Below are 24,718 nucleotides of genomic sequence, written 5' to 3'. Positions count from 1 at the left end.
TTTTTACTTGGAAATGTATTAAAATGATTTTTTTAAATTATTTTTAAAATTAGAAAATTAAAATAATCTAAAACACCAAAAAATATATTAATTTAAAATTGTTTTTAAAGACAATTACCAGTTACCTTTAGATTGTATTGTTAGAATTGTTACATTGGTTATTTTTTAAAATAATTTTAAATAAAAAATTAAATTTTATCCCGCTTCCATTCAGAACGCAATACAGAACTGGAAAGAAAGAAAGAAAAAAACTAAAAAGGCTCATGAGTCCCATCAGCAGCTAACATCAGAGAACAAGCATCATCACATAATACAAGAATGCTAAACAGAGATCCATAGACGTCTCAGTCTCCCTTCCCGCAAAACCCATCTCTCTTGTGGATCTTCTTAAGTGGCTGTCTTCTTGTCTTCTAGCACGTTAAATTAATCTGACAAATACTCGAGGTAAATCTTGTCAGAACTCCAACTTTTACGCAAATATATAGTTGGTGTCTAAATATTCTGGCTTGCTTCGGTAAAGAACAAAAACCATATTCCACTGATTTGGTTTTTCCAGCTGAGCCTAATATAAATGCCGAATTTGTATCTTTCCTATACTTAATTTATTTGGGACAAGAAATATGCTTGTCGTGGTTGATTTATTTCACGCATTTTGGGTGTCAAGAGGGCTCGTCAGAACAACTCTTGAAAAGTGTGAATTTGTTGAAGCAATCAATCCGCGGAGATGCAGAGTAGACCTTGCCGTGAGAAAAATGGATTTGAAAAATAATTAAATTGCATTGGGATGCTGCTGGGGGGCATCCGCGGCGAGTTTTAAGAGGAAAAATGAAGAAAAAGAGTACCATCTAATACTCATATTGAGAAATCTAAATAACTGGTTTGCTCAGAAATCCAAGGCTAAGGATGGAGGGTTGGCTATACAAAACGAAGATAACAATTATCTAATACATTGCATTGCGTATAAGTCAAAACCTGTAGGGTAAGATAGTAAAAAAGAAAAGGAAAGGGAGTCACTCAAGTGTTTTTTTATGTACATGTTATACGTGGATTAAATATACATGCATGCAAAAGATGGTAACATATAACTTGCATAATAATAAACATTAATTCCAAATAAAAAAATAATATAAAAATGAGATATAAGAGTAATGCTTTTACAGATATTCAGATATTTTTGTTTAATGAAAATCTAAACACAAAAAAATATATTTACGCAAGATGATAAATAACCCAACAAACTAGGAATACAACTCGAAAGGTTATGGTTGGAGCACCATTGAACCAGCAAATTTAGGCAAGCATTTCGCATCAAAAGATAGAGAAGAAAGATAATAGCAATAATCTAATAGCTTATATAAAGGCATATTCAATTTATTTATCTATGACATAATTCTAAAAGACACAATGTTGATATGATAGATGATCGTGAAATCAATTATTGGCTAATTAACTAATCAATCACTCATCTTCTAATCAATTATGCTATCTAATATTGATCATTTCTTTCTTTTTTTTTCAATGAGAAGAAACTACAACTAGGATCTAAATAGTTTATAAAACCTATTCAAAACAAATGAAAACTAAATAAGCATAAATTATAAAAATATTAGGAAAGAATTATTTGAAATGAAAAAAAAATTAAACACAAATTAATTTTGTTAATTTGAATGAAATAAATGGACAACAATTTAAAAAAAAAACTTAAATAATTTATTCAAGTTAAATAAAAAATGAACCAATGATGGTTCTAAATCAATTGTGAAAATCAATCATCACAAAATGAATTAAATCAACAAGTGTTTTTCTCTTAAAATTATCTTCATCAAAATATACCATGTAAGCTAACAATCAAAATTTAAAAGATCAAAGTCTTGTCAACAACAATCAACACGTCAAACACACAACAACAAAAATGACAAAACCAAACCAGGACCAAACCATTACATCCCAAATAAACCAATCAATTAAGTTCAAAAATTTGCCCTCTCAACCATATGATATGATAGAGTATTGAACATCAACCTTATTACACCTTAAAATTTCTTTGACAGCATCATATACACCCTCAGAGTATCACACAACATTATGAGCCTAGCACTTTAATGTTTTTCAAAAAAATGCTCAAAGAATAAAAATCCTCATAATTAGTAAAACATATAGGTAAAGGATGAAAATATTAGGAGAACATAGAAAAAATACCAAATATATCACTAGCATGTGTATGCTACACACTATTGCTCTTGTTACTCAATAACTAGTTCCTAGTGGCTTCTTTCCATGCATGCATGGACTAATTTGCCTTGCAGCCCAAGATCTGATGGTGTAAGCCATCGATAACCTATAAGCACATATCTGAACTCAAATGATGGTTTCCTATTCTTCAATTTTTTACTGAGTTGCTAATGTTGCTTGTTGGTTTTTTAAGGGCTTTTGAGAGCTAAAAAAGGCTACAAATATGGTCCTCAATGTAGGGATGTTATATTCATCACCATAGAAGAAGAAAATTTTGAGAAGAGGGGCTAATATGATTGAGTTCAATGAATTTTAGTCAGAATAAACACTATTGTGGATGAGAAGATGGCAGTGAAAAGGGGAGAGCTTGACTTTAGCAAGTAAAGGTTTGGTGTGTCGTATTTTGACAAAGTTAAGTGAGGGAGAGAAGTAGATAGAGAAATGGAAAAGGAGAAAGATATTTTTATTTTTATTGCTTTCTTGTATGGTCCAGCCCTTTCATCTTTTTAGATTTGTTATATATATAAACCGCGTTGCTCTTTTACTATGGATGCTAAGACATTTTCATTGTGGATTGTGGCAATGTGATGCTAGTTTTGCCCTTGGTTAATTCATGGTTGGGTGTTGTTGGGTAAGGGCTATCTTGGTTTTTGGTTGCTTTCTTTGTTAGGCGCAGGGTGAGGCAAATGAGAGTCAACCATTTTTTCCTGTTGTGGGTTAGGGCTTCTTGTGGGCATGCATGCTTAGTGTTCGAGCCTCTTCGAGGGTTCTAGAAAGCCGTTGGTTTTCATATGACTTGGCTAGGTTGTTGAGTGGTGTGAGGGTTGTCTTGCAGGGGATGGTGTGTAGTCATTATCATGCATTTAATGCAATGCAAGGTGCAATTGTCTTTGTTCTTTGTCTTTCCATGATCTCGTGGGGCCCGGTTATTACTTTGGTGGATTGGATTTTGATTTGGGTATGGGGGTTTGGTTTCCAGATTTTTAGTTTCTTTTCCTTTGTTTTCTCTGTGTTTGGTTTGTAGATTGTTTATTTCTTGGCCTCTGCCTTTTCTTCTAATGTTCTGGTTTGGCTCATTTTTAAAAATTATGGTTGGTTTTGCTTGTGTTATGTCACTTCATGTCATGTTTTTTTATATCTTTGGGAGAGTGGTGTGGTACTGTTTTGATGTATTTTCTTCTGCTAAGGAGTAGGTGTTATAGTTTGGATTTGGCATCCTTTATCATTTGCATCTTTTTTTTAAAGTCTTTCCTTTTTGCTTAATTTGTTAGGTCCTACGGCATTCTTTTGCCTTTTTATTGGTTCTATCAACCTTCTATTCCTTTTTTTAATTTACTTGGTTTCAATTTTAGTCTTTTTTATTGTCATTTTAACTGTTTTGTTATTTCTTTTCCTCTTAATGGCTTATCAAGTTTGGCTTCTGCTCATTGTGTTTAAGTTGGAAAAATTCTAGTTTTGTGGCATGTCGTGCTGGTTCTTTTGTTGAGGTACTGTTATGACAACTTAAAACAAAAACAACATTGTTCGAGACTTTAGATAGCTTCAAAATTTTCTGGTTATAATTATTTGGTTCCCTTAATATATTAATCAACTACATTATGACAACCTTTGTTGTCTTAAATTTGCTTGCTCTATAAATTTTTAAGCCTTCTCTCTTGGGTTGGTTTGTTTTATGCTATTTTTTTTCATGTGTGGCACATTTCTTTTGCATGATAACCTTGTAACCAACAACATAATATTGCATATTCCATATTTTGGATAATTAGTCATCTGGCTTTAGCTCATTGACATACACAACAAGCATTTTTTTTGTTATAGCAACATATTTACATGTGATTTTATTTGCATGCATACTCAATTGCTTTGCAAGAGCAGTTCTTGCTGTGGGGCTGTTGCCAAGGCTTTTCCTGTTAGTAGAAGCATTTTCCTATGGTTTTCTCATCTTTTTAGCTCCTTGCTTTTCTACTGTTGTGTTATAGGTTTATTTCTTACCTGTATTTTTAGTTTTTCCTCTTTGTTTTATCCTTTAATATTTCGCTGTGTTTTTATTATTATTATTATTTCAAACTAGATGTTTGACCTACGCTTTCACGATAAGTTTTAAAAAATGTTTAAGTTTCAACCACGTTGTATGAAAAAAAACAAGAGGCATGTGTTGATGTCTCACAAGCTAGAATATTTACCCGGATATTTTTGCTATATTGAATTGGACACTTGTTGACGTATAAGTATAATTTATGTTTATTTAAAAGTTGGAGGACTATAGTGTAACTTTCCTTAAACTTCTAACATGTCCCAAGCGTTATGGGTCTGGCATGGTTGTTAGACCTACGCGTCATGGATCTGGCAACCATACTAGACCTAGGTCGTGCTAGACCCAAGGCGCTTGGATTTGGCGATTTGTGTTTATTTAAAAGTTGGAGGGTCATAATGTAACTTTCCCTAAACTTCTAACATGTTATCCATGTTTAGAGCCTTTTTCCATTCTAGTACATATTCTTCTGAATCCACTCTTGACTGAGAAATCAAAATCAAAAGGCCTTAAATTAGGATTAGATAACTCGTAATAAAACTTTGATAGCCAAAATGAATCATTAGGAATTGCATTGTATGTCCACAATATTTTTTTCGTGTGTGGGTATTGTTGGTCAAGGGCAAAAAAGCCAACACCTTTTAGAATTTTGCTTGATTTTCATAGATATTTTGCCTCTATTTGATGTTTTAATTAGATCTTGACACAATCTTTAACCACACCAGACCCAAGCACCTTGGGTCTAGCAACTAGCACAATGATAGAAAAAATATCACGGCAGAATGCGGACATGTATATATATCTGTGTGTGTGTGTGTGTGTGTGTGTGTGTGTGTGTGTGTTACTGGATTTTTTAACTAGGTTCTTGGACCTTGGTTATCTAGAAACAACATTTTGTGTTTGGTTTAAATAAATGGATTAATTTTTAAATAGGAGAAAATTATCCAAGAAAGTTACGATAAGAAAAGTTAAGGCCTTATTTATTTGTTGGAATGTGGTTTCTATGAAAAATAGATTCCTAGAAAGTGAATAATTTTTTAATTTTTAGTAATATCATGGAAAATAAGTTGAAAAATATTTTCCAGTGTTTGATTATATCATGAAAAATAAACTGAAAAATAAATTTTTAATTTTTTAATTTTTTTTCAAGTTTAATAAAAGAATAAGGACCAAATCTAACAGATAAAAAGTTAAAAGATGATGAAATTGAAAAAATAAATCTAATTTCATAAATTATTTCAAATAAAATAAATAACAATCAAATAATAGAGATCAAATCTGATAGATAAAAAAGTTGAAAGATGATGAAATTAAAAAAAATCTAATTTAATAAATTATTTCAAATAAAATAAATAGCAATCAAAAGAATAAAGATCAAATCTGATAGATAAAAAATTTCAATTAAAAAAAGGATAAGAGAAAAGCAAATAATAGTAAAAAAAATGAAGACCAAAGTTAATATAAAAATAAAATTAAATCAAATTCTAAATGATGAAATTGAAAAAAAAAGATTCAAAACAAAATAAATAGCAATCAAAAAATTGAGAACCAAATTTAATATAATCAACAAATAACAAGATATTTTTGAATTATTTGTAATTTCTAAAAACTATTTTTTGCCCAAAATAAAAGAAAAACACTTTCCTAGAAATCAAACCAAATTTTTATTTAACTAAAAAGTGTTTTTCATTGATCAAATTTTCTAATAACAAACAAACACGATAAAGTTTGGAAAATAATTTCTAAAAAATTATTTTTCATAAAATAAATAGGACCTAAAATAATTTTGGGATATCAAGCTTGCACATTAAGAATATTGTTGTGTTTTTTTTTTTCACTCTACTCATGTGTTTTTTTTTTCTCCTTTTTTTTTCTACCTTCAATCTCTTTTCTATTCTCTCACAATTGTTTTTATACTTAAGGCTTAAAAAAATATCAAAAATTATGAAAACATATAAAAATTGTTAAAAATTCAAAAAACATGAGAAAAATAATGATAAATGCATTTTTTTTTTAATTTTTTGAAAAATATTATAAAATTAAAGAATCAAAATTAGATTGTGACATTGAACACCGTTAAAGAAATTGAAACTATCATAAAGTCTAGGAACCAATTAAATAACTCTTCATGGTTAATTATGACGTAAAGCTCTATCGACCCCATGAGAACAGCTAGCTAGCAGGTTCAATAAACACACAAAATGCCATATCATTGTGCTCACTTTTAATGAGACAAAAATTATCCCATAAATATTATAATTATATCACATAATACTTCGATTATATATATATATATATATATATATATATTGTGCCTGCCTTGTATTGTGACAAGAATTATCCCTCAATTTTAGAGGAGGTTAACAACCCCGTGCTTGTTTGTGAGTGTCTCACATAATCAAATTATTTAGTAATGTAGAAGACAAATTTTATTATTTTTAATTTATTTATTTTAATTGTAATATTTATTTTAAGATTTAGTTAATTTTTTAAAATTTGACAAGGGCTTTATTAGTAATTTTAATATTTTATTTTATTTAGCTACCACGATTTGGTAAAATTATATTTTTAAGATCTTTATAAATAAAAAATTATAATAGATTTTTGAAGAAACGTTAAAATAATAAAAACAATTATAGTTTTGGAAGTTTCATGTAGCCATGTCGGGTTGTTTATTTTAAAGATTAAAATAAAAATTAATAAATCTCCTTATCCAGCTATCTATGCATCATTTAATATCTTTCCCTATATTTTTCTTTTCTAGAAAATAAAAATGTATATTATATATACATGCGATGTAAATAATTTTTTTTAAGTACCAATAAAGAATTGATTTAGCGATTAAGATATTGCTATATTTCTGCAAGGATAAGAACACAAAATTAATTTTTAGAAAACGCACTTATTAGGAAGGGCAGTCAGAAACCCCGAACAAGATAAGATTAGTCTCACTTTTTAAAAAGATACGAGGATACTTGAGTAAGAAAAAAAATAATTTTTAATCTCGGTTAAAAAAAGAAAAAAAAAAGAAGCGGTTCTGCAAAATGCATTATTAACCTAATCTTTTTTCTATATTATGGGGAAAAAGCCACTATGTTCTGAGATGAATGAAAGCAAACGAAAGGCCGTCAAGCATCCAGACTGATTACAGATCATGCATCCACCATTCGGAGATTATCAATCAATCCATAAAAGAAGCATATATTATACGATCATGGGGCCTGCCATGCCAATCCTTGACTAGGATGCCTAAAAAAAAAACAGGCAGAAGCACCTTGCATCTACTTTCGTCTCTGTAAGTCACTAATTCCAAGAAGAACATGGGATGACAGATTTATTTACCATATACTGTTACGATCAAAACAAAAGCAACCAAAGATTAACTTAAATGGCATAAATACATTTGCATGCTGCATCTTCATTTCATTTCATTTGAAATCTCTCTCTCTCTCCCCCTCTCTCCCTCTCTCTCTTCTAAGCTTTATCTTTTCGGGGCTTCTGCACTACCTTTGACATGGGAGAAGCTCAGGAAGTTCAACTTCACATCATGGGTGAGTTAGCTCTCTCTTATTCTTGACGTGTGGCACTTTTTATCAAAGAGTATATATATATATATATCGCAATTTCATCAATGTTCCTCTGTTTTAACTTCTTTCACAAGTGTATGTATGGGAATTAATTAGGTGGAAAGGTCATGAGGTCTGCAATAAGCTTACATTTAGCAGTAGTACTATTAAGAGTACATAGTCACCTTGGAATCATTGGTTATTTATGATGAAAGAAATACGCATCAAATTTCTTCGAAGAGATATGGCAAAGCAAAAGGAGAGTAGGATTCTTTTACATTTTTTGTTATACAGCTAGGCAGCTATACTGGTTTTCCCTGCAAATCTCCAGATGAAATTCTGCCGGCGAAAGTTCGTCTCCTAGGTATTCGTTGTAAATTCTCTTTCCAAGGAGGAGGCTATTCAGGGTCTGTCTTGGAAATCTATTTAATAAGTTCCTATGAATCATGTTTTTGGCCTTGCAACAAGGTTTTAATTTTTTAAGCGCCCAACTTGGGAGATATCGACATGCTCAAATATATTATTTTCAAATACAATCATGTATTCTTTGTACAGTAGCTGACTTGTCCGATATCTGTTCTTATTATCAGACCAAGAAGCTAAAGATCAAACAAACTTACCTCAATATACAAGTATCACCGATCAGTGCTCAACGGCTCCACAAACAAGAAACTACAGGCGGTGGATCCGCATGTCAATCTATACAGTCTTTCTCCTAGTTGGACAGTCAGTGGCTATGCTTTTGGGAAGATTGTACTTTGTTAAAGGTGGAAACAGCAAATGGATGGCAACACTAGTGCAACTTGCAGGCTTTCCGGTTCTTATTCCCTTCTATCTCATCTCAACTAACAGTAAACCCAGCACGAATGATAGCCAAATAAAATCACCATCTGTCACAACACTTGCATTGATTTACGTATCGATTGGACTACTTGTAGCAGCAGGCTGCTATCTATACACTATTGGACTGCAGTACCTTCCTGTGTCTACTTTCACCCTCATCTGTGCATCTCAGTTGGCCTTCAATTCTGTCTTCTCCTTTTTTCTCAATGCACAGAAGTTCACACCATTTATAATCAATTCTCTAGTCCTCCTTACCATCTCCTCTATCCTACTTGTCTTTAATAATGAGTCTTCAGACGGCACTTCTGGAGTCTCCAAAGCAAAATATGCTATTGGTTTCACATGCACTGTTGCTGCTTCCGCGGGGTTTGGACTGGTGCTCTCTTTGACACAGTTCTGCTTCAACAAGGTTATAAGGAGGCAGACATTTAAGGTAGTCCTGGACATGACAATCTATCAACAAATAGTAGCGACTTCTGTTATTGTAGTTGGACTTTTTGCTAGTGGAGACTGGAAGGGTCTAACAAGAGAAATGGATGGGTATAAAATGGGAAAGGTTTCTTATGTGATGAACTTAGTTGGGACTGCCATATCTTGGCAGGTTTTCGCGATTGGCTGCGTTGGATTGATTTTTGATGTTTCTTCCTTGTTTTCCAATGCCGTAAGTGTTTTGGGATTGCCTATTGTTCCAGTCGTAGCTGTGTTCGTATTCAATGACAAAATGGGTGGTGTGAAGGCAATTTCAATGGTGTTGGCTATCTGGGGTTTCATTTCCTATGCCTATCACCACTATCTAGACGACCGTAATTGCAAGGATGAAAAAAGAAATGCCGATGAGGTTTCTAAAGCTCCCATGCTGGAAAGCTAACTGATTTCTACGATATATGGGAGCCTGGAAATTGATCGGTGACAGATTTCCATGGTTACATACAATTCGGGTGCCTCTGTCATGTCCTAAAATGTAGTTTTCTTCCGTGTAGCAGACCTGTAAAACAGTTAAGCTAGGAGTGCTGTAAAAGAACATCGATGATCAAATTATACGAGCATATTGGAACGATTGCTGAGTATGAATTGGTTTAGGTCTATCTGCTGGAAACAACGTAACATGTTAATTGAGTAGCAGGGACTAAAAGATCTGTCACTGAATCTCAGGAGACTAATCACTTATCAGGATTGCATTCGCATGTGGATGTGGATGACCTCTCATAGCAATTTAAAACTGCAAGTGGTGCTGTGTATGAATTATCATTAATGCTTAGCCATCCCTGCTGACCAGTTGGTCCATTCTGTTAGAATTTGAACCTTCCACTTCTCTCATTAAGGCTTACCATTCGAATCTGGACATAGATTGGCCATAAGATGTGCTAAAGTAAAAGTATGTAGTTAATAAACTACATAGCTTTTGGACTCCGTGGAAGTAGATGCTTTTCTGACATGGGAATTCGGCCCATGGATATTTGAGAGAATGATCGATTGTACAAATTCATAAGATGAACTGAAACTTTGTTATCCTTGAATTTGATTTTGCTTCTCGAAGTTCAAAGAGGTGAGTTTTATTTTGTGCTTGATTGACAACCCTTCCAACATTTATAGCTGAACAGTGTTTTAATGTGTGTGCCCTTATCTTATCTAAACTTCTCCTTGTTCATGAATATCCCGAATGACCTCAATGTTTTTTCCATTTACATTCAAGGTATTGCATGATCAATCCACCTGTTTTTTAATCTTAGCTCTGCAAGCTCATTACGTGTTAGAAAATTTTGTTTCAAAACATGTTTAATCTTTATATTTGAAATCAAATTGAAAATAAGATATATTCTGATGGATCGGCATTTATTACTTTTTGTTTGTTTATTTGTTTGAAACTACTCTTCAATGAGCTAACCATGAGAAGGTTAAGACCCATAATTCTTGGGCTCGGCCAAGCATTGAGCTTAGACACCTATGAATCTAGCAAATTATCAGACCCATTGTCTATGGACATAGCCAAGCGCTGAGCCTAGACGCCTATGAAACTAGTGAGTCGCCAAACTCATTATCCCTAGATGCAGCCAAGCGTTGACCCTAGATGAGACTGTAGATCATATATATTTTATCCCGATGGGACAGGTTAATATTTCCCCTACAAGAAAGAGAAGAACATGAGGGGTTATAAGAGGAAACAAAGATGATCATGCTAAGTTTAAATTTTTCTCTTTGCTTTAACAATAGCAATTCTATCTTAATAGAAAAACCCTTAGTCAAAGGATAATTGATTTTTCTTGAATCGATTCTAATTTAATCATTGTAGAGTCCCAAAATAGATAAAAGGAGACCTTTTGCAGGTAACAATGATAATCTACTTTTGCCAGACCCGACCTTCAAGCCCACTGGATAAAACAGGACCTCATCATTAGCGTCGACTATAAGGAAAAATTCCAGAGATATGATGAATTTACTCTTCCTAGTGTGATAGTACATTTACTTTGTAAGTAACGATTGTCTCCCTAGTGCAACGATATAGTTTATCTTGGAAGGGATTAACATGTTCTTCATAGTACGATCGCTCATCTCTCCAATGATGGGATAGACACTGCATCAATAATGGGGATGGATATGCTCTCTCCATCAAATTTTTCAAAGATGGGATGAATTTATTATCTCTAGTGCGATAACACATTTACTTTGAAAGTAATGATCATCTCCCTAATCCTACGACGCAGTTTACCTTGGAAGGGATTAACATATTCTTCCTAATATGATCGCACCTTTCTTCAAGGATGGGATGGACATTGCATTAGCAACAAAGATAGATACGTCATCCCAAATCAAATCTTTCAAAGATGGGATGAATTTACTCTTCCTATTGCGATAACACATTTACTTTGCAAGTAACGAACATCTTCCTAGTTTTACAACACAATTTACCTTTTATGTTGGATCATGAGTTTTATTTTCTCTTATCTCTTTGTGTTTGTCGTTTTCTTTAAGGTAGACCCAAAAAATAACTAATTGAATATCATTAATTACTCTCTAAGCATCATAAAATTTTCCCTAAACATTCAACCCAAGGTGCACTTAGGCCTCAAAAGATGGTCTTGTGAGCTTGGGCTTGCAATGCATGCGTGTTTGGGCCTGAAATCCAAGCCCATATGTCTAGGCTTCGAAGCCCAAACTAGTTTTTTAAAAAAAAACATAAAACAGACGACACTCGTCTAGAGAAATAACACGTCATTTCCCTGCAACCTTTCTTGATCACTAGACTTGTCTTTGATCACTGAAAAACCAGGGTCCAAGATCTTAGCCTCTAAATAACCAAATTTCAATCATTTTTCACCGATACATTAAAAAGAAAACAAATCTATGGACCCCTAAAACCTCATTTCCAAAGGAAAAAAATTAATCAATCAAAAACCTCAAAATCAAATAATTTTTTTTTTTAAAAAAAATGAGACTTGATCTACTTTTTCTGGTATTATTAAAGGTAAAAACCATTTCTATTTTTCACAAACACTAAAATTGAAGTTATTGATAATCAAAACTCGATCACCCAAAAGCTTTATTTTTTTCTAATTTTTTCAAAAACTTTTTCTTCACTCTCAACCTCCACAAATTAAAACATGATGAAAATAAAATTTAAAACCATCACATAACAACCTAAAAGAAAAGTGACAAAATATGAAAAAAATAATAATAAATTTAAGAGATCAAATAGAACTTTCCCATACCTTTTGTGAAAAAGAATTGTTTCTTCAATTTTGGTCATTCATCTCTCAATTTATTTTTGACAAAAAAAAACAAACTCTATTTCATAAAATTGATTCTTTATTTAATGTTGAAACAGTTAATAACAAATAAAGTGTTAAAACGTTTTAATGACAAATCAAAACATATTTCAGAGTATAAAACCACAAAAATATAAAGTTAATTAACTAAATTGAAAATTGTGCAAACCACAAAGACCAGGTGTTAGGAATGGGAAAAAAATATTAACAGTAATTTGCGCACAGCGAGGAGTTGTAGTTTATTTAACAATAACAATATATAATTATATAATAATTAAATGTAGGCTGACGTCCAACAGCCCAACCGCAAACTCTAAAATCGCATGGTTATATGACATGGCAATATTTGACATGCATCTTGCATCTAAAGCTGCCTCAGGACAGCTTCTCCCGTCCAAAACATTTCCTTTAAAAACATAAGATCACTTGTGTTGTCTCCAGCTGGTGATGCATACAGTTTTTGTCAGCAGCTATACTATTGGAGAGAATGTACTCCAGCAAGGGCACAAAGAGTATATAGATGGCAGCTCTAGCACAACTTAAAGGCTTTTCGATCCTCATTCCTTGCTCCTGCTCCCAACTGGAAAATCCCACAATAAACAGTATCCACCAAAGAAAAAAGAAACAGCCATCAATCTACCTCCGATTGTTTGTATATGCCTCTTTTGATCTATTCTTAGCTGCGAGCACTATGAAGTGCTGGATTGGACTCTTGTATCCTCCTGTATCTACACAATACTCTGCACATTCCAGAAGCTCCTCAATTTTTTTTTCCGAGTCCTCCAATCTCAAACATTCACTCCTATAACAAATTCTGATCTCCTAGTCACTATCTCCTCCATTTCATAAATAAGGCATGAGAAACAGCTAGCAAATGTATATTCCAAACAATTATTGTGCTAAAAAAGTACATGAAAAGAACGTTAGAATTGTACCAAACAAGTGACGAAGAGATGTTTAGGCAGTAAAATGACCAGCTCATGGCATAGTGGCGAAGAGATGCTCTTTACATGCTGGCAAATCATGTTCATACCTTACATCGCTCTCGCATATGAATTGTATATGTATATGTATTATATATCTATGCAATACGAGCTTCACAAAAGCAACACTCTTCCCCTCCCTTGCTCTCTCTGTTATGGACATCCATAAAACAAATAGATCTCCTTCTCACATGAAATTCAAGCTGGAGACTAAGAGCTACAGGTTGAATACCACTCAAAAGAAAATTTCAAAATGTAGATTGCAGTGCAAAAACATGGAGGCTTCATATGTACTCATGTAACTGGTAAAATCAATGAACTACATGAGACAGCCAACATAATGAGCTCGTGGATATTTTCTCTGTAGTTGTGGCCATTGTACAAAAAACTGATCAGCTATCCGCAACTTGTAAAGAAGCAAACCACTTAAAGAGAGCTTCCTCACTCTCGCTATGCTCTCAACATAAAAAACAGATGACCACCTAACCCCCACCATCTGCAGGTCAAATGGATATGGTATTACAATTAACTCCAACACAATATTAGAGAAACACAACACAAAGACTAAGGGCTGAGAGAGAAGACATATACCTTAAACAAGAATGCAATTACACAAAGAGGAACACAAGTACCAGGGCCATTGCATAGAACCTGAGGAATGTCAGTGGCACTTAATTTAGGAATTTCTTTAGTAACAGAAACGACTAGAAAAAGAATAGAAATTTTACCACTTGAGGTCTGATTCGAATCATTAGCCATAATGCATGAACCAAAGCTAGGAAAGTTGTTCCAATAGAGGTTATGTATGACTGACCAACTTCCCTACTCCTGTAAATTTGCAGGAATTGAGTAGAGCCTCCCTTACCCCCACTCTGCAATAACAAGTTAAAAACCACTTCAAATTAGTATAAATCAAAAATATACCATTCACAATTATTTTTTCCTTTTCAATTAAAACCACTCACAATTAAAATAAAAGATAAAAGCAACATTAAGTATAAAGCCAAGAATTCAATTCGACGTAAGTTCCACATTTTATACCGAGAAAACCAAAATGAGAAAAGTTAAAAAGAGAATAATTTGATGAACCTACCAGATTAAAAACATTTTCCTCCAAAAGATAAGCTTTTTGTAAACTCATATTATCAGTAGCAGCAGCCACATAAAACCTAGGACAAAACCTATCTTTTTGCAGCAGCACATTCAACACATTGATCATCTCCGCCGTGTGTCCTCCTATAATTGACAGCAATAATAATTAATTAACATAGCTGAAAAATATTACAGTTAAAAGAATTAGTTTGAGTTACCTGATCCCAAAACAATTAAAGTGCTGAGTGGTTTTGGGGATTTTGAGGGACGCAAGGGCTTTCCTGATTGACATAGAATGTAGAGAACGCGGGTAATTGCAATCAAAACAACACTGGCTGTGACGGTGATGATGGAAGGAGTGAAGAGACAACAATTGTCATCGTGTTGGTTCTCCATTTTCCAAATACAACTTCTAAATGTTGCCGAGGATGGAATATTGATTGAACTCCAAGAATATCTCTTACCAAACTGCTTATGAATTATTTCTGAAAAAAAAAAAAGACAAAATCAAGATCAACCAACAACAAGAACTCAAGCCTGATCTCCCTTTTCTTTTTTCAACTCAAATCTGATCTCAAGAATCCCAAAATCACAGCCAAAATGAACAACCAAGAATTACCCAAAACTTCATTCAACAAATCTACAAATGGGTTTAAAAAATAAACAGAAATAAGAATTGGGTTTCTCTCTAAAAGTCACTCAATGAAGAACACAAATTAGTTTTTGGATAAATTTCACCGATTTAAGCAGCAGAGCAGATTATCTTTTACAGGTAGCAGCTTTTTCGTCAACTCTATTGCTGCCAATGGATTGTTCATTCTACAGCTTGCATCATCTTAACAAAAGTCATAGCATTCAGTCATACAAATATATATTTGTCATTGTTCTACTACTTTGTAATTGGCACACATGAAAGTTGATTCAAACGGCATTAAAAGTTACAAACTGAAATTGAGAGACAAATAAACCCTGGAAATTAAAATTTGTTGTTTACAGACAGACATGTGTTTGGGAGGGATGTGGAGAGAGAATGAAAGTGAAAAGAAAAAATACCATAATGGGTACTTACAAAGCCCTCACTAAGAATTGCCTCGATTCCTTGCTACTAAAGAAAGATTCGCGCGCAGTTGCTGGCTGGATGGCTGCTGGGGGTGGCCGCCTGGCCGATCGATGTAACTCAGACCGGAATTTAGCGAAAAGAACAAAGAGATTGAGACGTCAGGGAGTGAGGGCACAGAGTCGGACTTGGGAAAACAAGGAGACAATGAGCTGCTAGTCGTTTCACGTTTATAATTGTGTGTTATAACTGGTAACCCAAACGATATATATATTCATTCCAATCAGTTTTTTTTTTTTTACTCGCATGTAAATTTAAAAAAAAAACAAATTACACGTCACAAAAAAAATCTAATATGTATTTACTTATTAGTCTTAATAGTTATAGGCAACTAGCTAAAAAAAAAAAATTAACTAGATGTAGATGTAGTAACCCAAAAATATTCAAACTTGTTTTACAATTTTATCAATATGTCCAACTTGCTTACAATTACAATCACATTATAATTAAATATAATAATTAACATAACATAATATTTTATTAAAATTAAAATAATTATATCTAATCATTTATTTATAATTCTTATAATATTATATCATACAATCTACCTAGTTCAAAAATCACCTCAACTCATGGATAAACCTGCACCACCATCTTAACTTGTTCAATTCAAAAACGGTTTGTAGCACCCTTCTAAGAGTTAGCATCAATATCAACATAGCTCATAAACGAGCTTAGGATGTTCTAATATAAACTAGTATCCCTAACATTTTCATGATAAGTCATCTTATCTTTTATTAATGTCGTTTCGAGACACTTAACCTCCTCAATCTCTTGAAGTCCACCACGACACAAATTGAGTGTAATGTTGGTCATGACACATCTCATCTAGAGTTTTGAAACTCGGCCCTGTGGTCAACCTGGCTCAAGGCCCGGGTCACGGGTTTTGCCCGAGTCACCGGATTTTAATCAGGTCACCTAAGTCAACCCTATTTTTTAAAAAAATTAAAACGATGTTGTTTTGATATAAAAAAAAATTATCAACGAGTTACAACCGGCCGGGTCACACCGGGTTGTGACTTCCCTTATTTTTTCTTAAACCCGGCCCGGTTCCAAACTCGGGTCAACCGGGTCTCGGATCGACCCGCGGGGCCGGGCCGGATTTCAAAACTATGATCTCATCTCATTGATGCCTTCACTGATAGTAGATGCTACTTTTTGAGCCTCACGTCATAAGTAATAAATCTATATACATGCATTAAAAAGTAATTAGCATTTATCATCTATAATAACATTAACAATTTTTAAAAATATTGTATTTAAAAAATATTTTGTCAATCGATTTTCAATCTCAGATATCGGGGTATATAATAAATCATATAATGTGAACACCTAGGGAAACGCAACCAGGTAAGTGTAATAAACTGACTCATGATGGGAAAATATCATTTCATGTGTATGTGTGTGTGTGTATTGTCAGATGTCGATCCTCAAGTATCTAATCCCTCCTAATATCTCAAAGATTTAGGTAAGGTTTATAAATCACCAACTAATTCTCCTTATGTTTTCCCTGATGGCTGATGCTATGCAGCTCGACGCTAGTATCAACTTAATTTAGTATGTTCTGAGACAAACCAAATTGTTGCATTACCCAACTAGGGTAGTGCATCCCAACTATATCGAAGCAATGTAATGGAACTTGTGTTAACCAGACCTCAGATACCTCATAGAATATCGATGAAGTTGGTGGTATTAAACAATATGAAAGACTTATATTAGATAACAAGTCAAAATTAAAAGTTGACGTCTAAATAAAAAAAATACAATAAATTTGTAACTCATACTTAATGAGGTTGCTAGGTATCCAACTTGTCCTAGTTTAACTCATGAACATGAATGGGATTTATTGTGAAATGTTTAACCCCATACCATCTAGCATGATAAGCCACACAAATAGTAATTGCTTTGCATTTAATTTATATAAATAATGTGTTATTCAAAATTATTTTAGTTTGTTAGTACCTAGATCCAATGGATAATGACCTTTAAGTGTAAATGTTGAACATATTATTACCCCAACTTTTTAGATGTCTAATATGAAAATGCTTTCATGATTAGAATTATATTAATTAACATTAATGGTTTTAAATTAGTATTTAAAATGCAATTAATTCTAACAATCAAAGTATTTATTGGGTCATAATAGTTAAAATAATTATACATAGAGAAATAATATACTCTCATCAATTTGTCTTCTCTTCTTTATATATGTTTTATGACACGGCCAAAGAGTTGATATCTTCTCCCAAATATAGGAGTGTTAAAGTAATAAATAACCCGGCAAGACCGAGATCGAACCACAGGGAGGTTAACTGTATAAACTATAAATAAAGAAATAGATAATAACAGAAAATGAGTTGAAGAGAGCTTTGAGATATGATATTGATATAAGGATTAAACAATGATAAAATAATTGTCAAGGTTAGAGGATCCACTAATGTTATTTCAAACAAGTATAGTATAAACTATTTTTATTACTCAACTGGAAACCACACAGAAAAGAGGTTCCAATCGGATTATAAATTGTTAACATGATTACATTAGTTATCTTATTCGACTAATGCTAATACTTGTAAATGTTGTCAGGTATTCATGATTATAACTTATGTTAACAACAAATCAAGTTCCTTTCATAGCACAAGTGTCGGTTATACCATACGATTGGGCTATGAAAGTGCCAAGTATTTGTTGTACCAAGGGTTATACAACATAAATCTAGATTAACCATTTAACAAGCAAAATATTAAAAGTGAACAAGATAACAAATACAAAACATGTTAGTATCAAACATTAAAGTCCATGTTGAGTTTATACTATTCTTATTCTTACACCATTAGTGTAACCTTTTCACCTTGACATAATAAACTTAATTAAACATAATGAAAGAGAGAAACATAAATAAACAAGATAAGAACATAAATAAGATATAAGTTAACTAAGTAAAGGAAATGAAATGAAAAGCATAAATAAGAGATTAATATAAACCAAACTTAAGCATTATAAAAATTTAAAGAAAGAGAGCAAGAACATGATCTTGATCTGAAAAACAAGATGCCTAAATGCATGGCAAATGCCTCCTTTTATAGGCCAAATTTTAGAACTATTGATTTGATGACTAATTGTTGAGTGGGTGGCCACATCTTGACTTGGTGACAATTCTTATCTTCTTGTCTAAACAAACGTCATTGCTAACATCAGAATTTGAACAGATAGTCATCATGAAAGTTCTAGGAAATTGTCTCAACTTTTCAACAAAAAAAGAATCGGTGCATTTAGACTTCTAGAACTCGAGATATAGGCTAAACACTGAACAATGTCTGGGCTGCAGGGCAGATTCTGACTTCTCTGTTGTTGCTACAATTTGAACTTGAAAACAGTATTTTTGAATCTTGGACTCTACATGGAAGTTTTAGGCCTATGTCTTAGCTTTCCGTTCATATAGACCAGACCTAAATCCAAGTTCTATAGCTCCAGGTATGATCCAATAACCGAATAGTGTTCTAGTTTGGACTGAACCAACATCTCTTTTCTAAGCTTGCCCCTATCTTTGTCTTCTCAATTTCAGTAGTTAAACTCATCAATCAATCCTTTGATTTATGTGACAGACCTGCATGAACATTTACCATAAATTAAAGGTATCTTATAGTATCAGACTTTTTATTATAAAACATGCTTTAGTTAAAGAGTTATTGATACTTCAAGTGCAAAATGATGATATAAAACCTTGATAAAAATGCATTTTTAAGTACTAATCATTTTACATAGTTGATGGTAGAGATATGAAAACATGGCCCTCTTAGTTGTAATTAGAAATGGCCTAAAAGTCAAGTAATGTCAAAAAGAACACTAACACTACATTGTTTGTGGTACTTATAAAAATAAAGCCTCCAAACATATACCTTATGTATGCTCAAGTATTCATAACCAATTAGTCATTTATCGCACCTACTAGGGGTCTTACAATTTGTATCTAACCACATCAATTTGATGTAGTAGCCTCTATAAGCACTAATCATATGCACTCATCCTAGTAGACAACCATATAAATCATCTCTATCAACCGACCCTTTATATCCTATCACTAGGGCTCCATCTATCAGGAGGCCAGTCAACATAATGACATCATGTAGTGTGGGTGAATTTCACTAACATGTAGATGGACCATGTATATCTTGTGCCTCAATTACTCCACCAACATTATAATCAATATATGGTCAAGATATATGCCACGCAACTAACTTACCTCAATAATAAATGGGTGGGCATGCTCATGCAACTATATAATTGCATGTTATCGAGGTGTCATGGGATCACTACCCTAAAAATCAAGCTATTTATGCAAAATTATTTAAACAATTATAATAGTTTAAAATTTTATTATTTAAATATCAATTAAAGTAGTTTTAAATGTTTTAAATCCAATGAACTGACCTCTTCATTCTAGATATCATCGGAACGATGTTTTCCTACATTTATAAAACTAATATGTCATATAGACCTGGCTCTGCAAGCAAGTGGTCATGTTTGTCGGCACTGCTAGAAGTAGATGAACCTCCTCTAATTCGAACCATGGCTCCTCTGTGGTTCTATCACAATAAGTTGTTAACATTAGAATATAATTAAACATTAAATTAGTTGAATTAAAAACAATAATTCTAATAATTTGAAACAAATACAAATATTAACATGCATTGTCAAGTTTCATAAGTTTTTCTGTTATGACCTACTTGACCACATATGTCATATTTATTATGTAACAGTCCGGCTCAACTTGCCATATATTATCCGCTTTAAGCCTTACCGCTCTCACAATTTTGTTCATGATGATGCAAGCCCACTTTTAAGCTTGACACCCCAAAACGCGTATGAAAAATCAGCAACCAACACTCTTAATAAGGCCAGTTACCACTCCTTCACCCGCCGATGTGGGATATTACAATCCACCCCCCTTAAAGAGTCTGACGACCCCATCGGCACAACCAGACAGCCAGTGAGGTCGGCTCTGATACCAAATGTAACAGTCCGGCCCAACTTGCCATATATTGTCCGTTTTGGGCATTATCGCCCTCACGATTTTGTTCCTGGTGACGCGAGCCCACTTTTAAGCCTGACGCCCCAAAACGCGTATGATAAGTCAGCAACCAGCACTCTTAATAAAGCTAATTACCACTCCCTCACCCGCTGATGTGGGATATTACATATTATGTGAGTGCCCTCTTTAGCATTTATTTCCTTACGATGATGAGTGGATTTTCTTTAATCCTTATTTATTCATCATTTAATTGGACATCCATATAAATCTAAACCAATATATACAGGGCATAATGGTGTGTTAAGCAAGGGTTGAAAATGAGTATATGCATTTTTGTATGAAACGTTGGAGAAGAAATTATGAACAAATTGTACATAGTCAATATTTCATAAAATGTAACATGTGATGAGGCATAAACATGGTCGATAATGCAATTGTCATTTACTACAAGTACAAGTTACTTCATTGATGTTAATTATTTTTTGGACTCTTCTTGTATCGCCATCTATTGGGGGTGTCTTAGACTGAAATAAATCCATTGCAAGATCAAATAGATTTGTCATGTGTGTTCTAAAAGTTGCCACATTAGCAAGTAATTTAACTAGGATGTTTGGAGGTCACAATACACCACGACTTAAAATTTCTTCAACTTTGGCTCTTTGCTCTATAAAATATTTATTACACCTAAAAAGGTCATCTACATTATAACCATTATAGGCAAAACACAAATACTACTCAAAAAATTATTAAGAACTTTGACAAATTCATTATCATATTGTCATAACAATAACCACTAGAATCATATGAGAGCGCCCATTTCTCTTAAAGTTTAACTTTTAGTCAAACTTTGATTGCATCATCAGTATCCACTAGATCATCATATAGGTATCAAAGTAAGGATTCCCTACTTGGTTTAAAAAGGGCTTTCTAACATTATTTGAATAAGAAGTTTAGCCATATAACACTTCCTTGAATGTTAGAATAGTAGGACACTTAGTTTGTTAGTATATATACCTTGTAGTCAATCAGTTAGTTACACGTGACATTGACTTTATTCATGTAAATACATTTAATTTATTAATAAAGGCTTATTTATCTTTAATATTCATGAAATATTTGGTTAATGAATTAAATATTTGATTAATGAATGTAGAGTGAAGATAAAGTCATTGGGATAAAAATGTTTTACAAAGAAAATTATAAAGTTGTTATAATTATGAGATTCCTATTGCATTAAAGAATTGTTCTTAAAATGTTCCTAGTCAATACTATATTAAGACCAGATATTAATTAGAGTTGTAGAGACTAATATATATTATGTTCTTTTCTTTGTGAAAGGAAGTAGTTGTTCTCATAAACTAAGGTATGATGGTTATTGAGAACTAATATGTAGGTGTGTCAGATAACATGTTCATTGAATTGACTCCATAAGGATTCCATATGGAGAGATCATATGTGTTTATGGAAAGGTTCACGTGATGATTATGTAAGTGATCTTTAGACTTTAGATCACTAAATTATCTTATATATGAAGTTTTATGTTTTGATCCTGCTACATGTTGTCCCAATTAAGGGTAACAAACATACATATATTGGGTATAACATAAACTATACAAAGGAATTTAAGTAATCAAAATAGCATTCATCACCCTAGGTGAATTAGAAAATATGTTTCATCAGTTCTCAAATAGTATTATTGTAAATCGTTATGTAAGGTGGAATGAGATTTATAAAGAGTTTTAAATCTTATTCAAATAATCAATAACTATAATGCTAAGAATAAACATGATTTAACATAGTAGGCATATTTTATGCTATAATGTCTAGATTATAACATTGTTGATGAAGGGATAATAATTACACTAAGAAACTGGTCACTAAAAGGTTAAGTCAAACCACTGATGACTTTTCTAATATTAGAGGGATTATGACAGGTTACTAAATATTATACTTGATTTTCAAATATAAATCAATTAATTATTTAATTGATAATAAATTAATCTGTTTAATTTATTTAATCCTATTTTATATAGGATTGTGATTTATATCTGAGCTAACTTATTAGGGAACTTAATGGACAACACACATAAGAATCATTTGTTAGAAATTAAAATGGGATGCTTAATCAAGTGTGACTTGATTATAAATAAGTTTTAAAAATTAAGGACTAAAGTGTAATTTATACAGAGAATTATAATTCTAGACTTAGAAAAATCAAGTAGGGATTTGATTGAATAAATTTCTAAAGTTAGCCTAAAATAATATATATGATATTATTTAATGGGCAAATTGATATTTTATCATTTATAGGGTTTTTAGGTTTCCCTATAAATAGAAAGTTATGCCTCTTATTTCTAGTGGATGGTAAAAAAAAATGAGTAGAGTACAATACTGAAATACTTAAAACACAAAAGAAAAGAGCTAGCACTCTAAGGTATATCAATTCCTCTCTTCTAAAAGGATTTAAGAGATTTCTAACTAGTGGTTTGTATGGATTATCGTTAGAGGCCAGACAATTGGACGGCTTGTGATTTATGACAACTCGACTTTTGAAGCAAATATTCAAAGCCAAAAACAACATCTGATCTTCAGGTAATTTTTGCATAAAACCCTAAAAAAACTCTAGATCTGTCTAACAGAATCTTTGAGACTCCAAAAAAAAATTTAAATTTATTGTTTCCATTATGTCCATATGTTTCGGGAAACCCAACATAGTTATCATATGCCCTTTGCTCTCACACATTACACAACTTTCTTCTTGTTGTTCACTCACAACATGAACTTTTTTAAGCTCAAGAGACTCTACTTTCTTAACTAATAAGGCTAGTTTAGTGTTGAGGTCATCAATCCATTTCAATTAGAACTTCCCACCTGAATGAGAAATGGTGTTTCTAAACTTAATATGAAGTGGAAGAAAGGTCTCCTGTTGCTTTATATTATCAGTCAATTGTTCAAGAAAATCAAAGGCTTCACTTGGTTTTTTGTTATAAAACTCACCATTACACATGATTGGCATTAACTTCTAAAATCTACAGTTTGAGAGTTATAGCAAAACTCACTAACCTTCACATTTCAAAAGCATTGTGAGGGCAAACATTTAACAAGTCTTTAATCGTTTCCCAAGCTTGATGAAATGACTTATTTGAACTATAAGAAAAATTTATCATTTGACGTTATAAGGTTATAGTCCTATAAGTGAGGAAGTATTGTTTTTTAGAAACTCACTTTACATTTCTCTTTATATGCCTATAGACCTAGGATGCAAGGATCTAAAGCTTGGTTTTATCATTTAGAGAGAAGAGGAAAAATTTTAGCCGAATAGTTTCCTGAGTGCATGTTCTATCAATAAAAATGTTACATACCTCTTCAACATCTTTAATGTGTATGTATGGATTTTCAGAATCCATACCATAAAATGTGGGAAGAAGTTGAATCATGCCCGATTTCAAATTAAAAGCTTGTTGGTTAAAGGGGAAAATAATACATGAAGGTGTACTTTGTCTTGCTAGGTAAAGATACTCTCTAAGAGTTTGAAAATTAGGTTGGTCATTTAATGGTGGAGTTCCATTTCCTTGGACACTCCCTTTACCCTCTACATCTCCAACACTAGCCATGATGAAAACAAATTATATAATGACTATATGAATAAAAAAAAATACAAATAAAAGTAAAAGAAAGGTAAAAAATAAACTAATAGCTGAAAAATAAAAATACAACAAATTAGAAAATCCACACTCCAACTAGTAAGCAATATTAACAACAATAAATGTTAAAAGATAATTAAAACAATCATATACAATAATCATTAAAGATAATTATAACAAGCATAAATAAAAGGATGTAATATCGACCAAGCAAAGAATAAATAAATAAATGTTAGAACACACACACACATACACACACATTGTTTTCCAATAATCAATCCTAAATTTGTTACCTTCACTTTCTAGCTCTTCGACAATGACACCAAAATTGCTTGACTGTTATTTTTTATTGGCTTGTTTTAACTTGCAAATGCTTGAGTGTGCAATATAGCAATTAACTCGGTAAGATCAAG

General features: G+C 32.5%; 2 protein-coding genes across 5 annotated transcripts; one reads left to right on the top strand and one right to left on the bottom strand.

The window, feature by feature from the left end:
* Positions 1 to 7,381: 7,381 nt before the first annotated feature.
* Positions 7,382 to 9,740, top strand: LOC7496815 (probable purine permease 10). 2 transcript variants are annotated; one of them, XM_002298477.4, is made up of 2 exons: positions 7,382 to 7,815; positions 8,421 to 9,740. In XM_002298477.4, the coding sequence occupies exons 1-2, from the start codon at positions 7,779 to 7,781 to the stop codon at positions 9,539 to 9,541; spliced, it is 1,158 nt and encodes a 385-aa protein (XP_002298513.2). In that variant the 5' UTR covers positions 7,382 to 7,778; the 3' UTR covers positions 9,542 to 9,740. The 2 variants fall into 2 exon arrangements, with proteins under 2 accessions (XP_002298513.2, XP_024451372.1); XM_024595604.2 differs by lacking the exon at positions 7,382 to 7,815 and adding an exon at positions 7,866 to 8,194.
* A 3,653-nt stretch (positions 9,741 to 13,393) lies between these two features.
* LOC7496816 (UDP-N-acetylglucosamine transferase subunit ALG14) lies at positions 13,394 to 15,805 on the bottom strand. Of its 3 annotated transcripts, none has more exons than XM_024597063.2 (6): positions 15,566 to 15,805; positions 14,731 to 14,997; positions 14,514 to 14,656; positions 14,149 to 14,292; positions 14,012 to 14,071; positions 13,394 to 13,916 (listed from the first exon to the last, which is right to left on the bottom strand). In XM_024597063.2, exons 2-6 carry the CDS (start codon positions 14,906 to 14,908, stop codon positions 13,740 to 13,742), a joined length of 702 nt encoding a protein of 233 aa, XP_024452831.1. In that variant the 5' UTR covers positions 14,909 to 14,997; positions 15,566 to 15,805; the 3' UTR covers positions 13,394 to 13,739. The 3 variants fall into 3 exon arrangements, with proteins under 3 accessions (XP_024452831.1, XP_002300014.3, XP_052303662.1); XM_002299978.4 differs by having other exon boundaries at positions 15,582 to 15,805; XM_052447702.1 differs by having other exon boundaries at positions 14,731 to 14,980; positions 15,582 to 15,805.
* Between the last annotated feature and the right edge of the window lie 8,913 nt (positions 15,806 to 24,718).

This window comes from Populus trichocarpa, chromosome 1, assembly GCF_000002775.5.
Source record: "Populus trichocarpa isolate Nisqually-1 chromosome 1, P.trichocarpa_v4.1, whole genome shotgun sequence".
Lineage (NCBI taxonomy): Eukaryota > Viridiplantae > Streptophyta > Magnoliopsida > Malpighiales > Salicaceae > Populus > Populus trichocarpa.
This window is presented reverse-complemented; position numbering and strand designations above follow the sequence as displayed.

What these genes read in the sequence shown, in the direction of transcription:
- LOC7496815 (XM_002298477.4), top strand. Translation starts at nt 7,779, where the DNA reads ATGGGAGAAGCTCAGGAAGTTCAACTTCACATCATGG. An exon ending in AGTTCAACTTCACATCATGG is followed by an intron (nt 7,816 to 8,420) that starts GTGAGTTAGCTC and finishes TCTTATTATCAG; the next exon opens with ACCAAGAAGCTAAAGATCAA.
- LOC7496816 (XM_024597063.2), bottom strand. Translation starts at nt 14,908, where the DNA reads ATGGAGAACCAACACGATGACAATTGTTGTCTCTTCACTCCTTCCATC. An exon ending in TTCGAATCAGACCTCAAGTG is followed by an intron (nt 14,072 to 14,148) that starts GTAAAATTTCTA and finishes GACATTCCTCAG; the next exon opens with GTTCTATGCAATGGCCCTGG. An exon ending in TAATTGCATTCTTGTTTAAG is followed by an intron (nt 13,917 to 14,011) that starts GTATATGTCTTC and finishes TTTGACCTGCAG; the next exon opens with ATGGTGGGGGTTAGGTGGTC.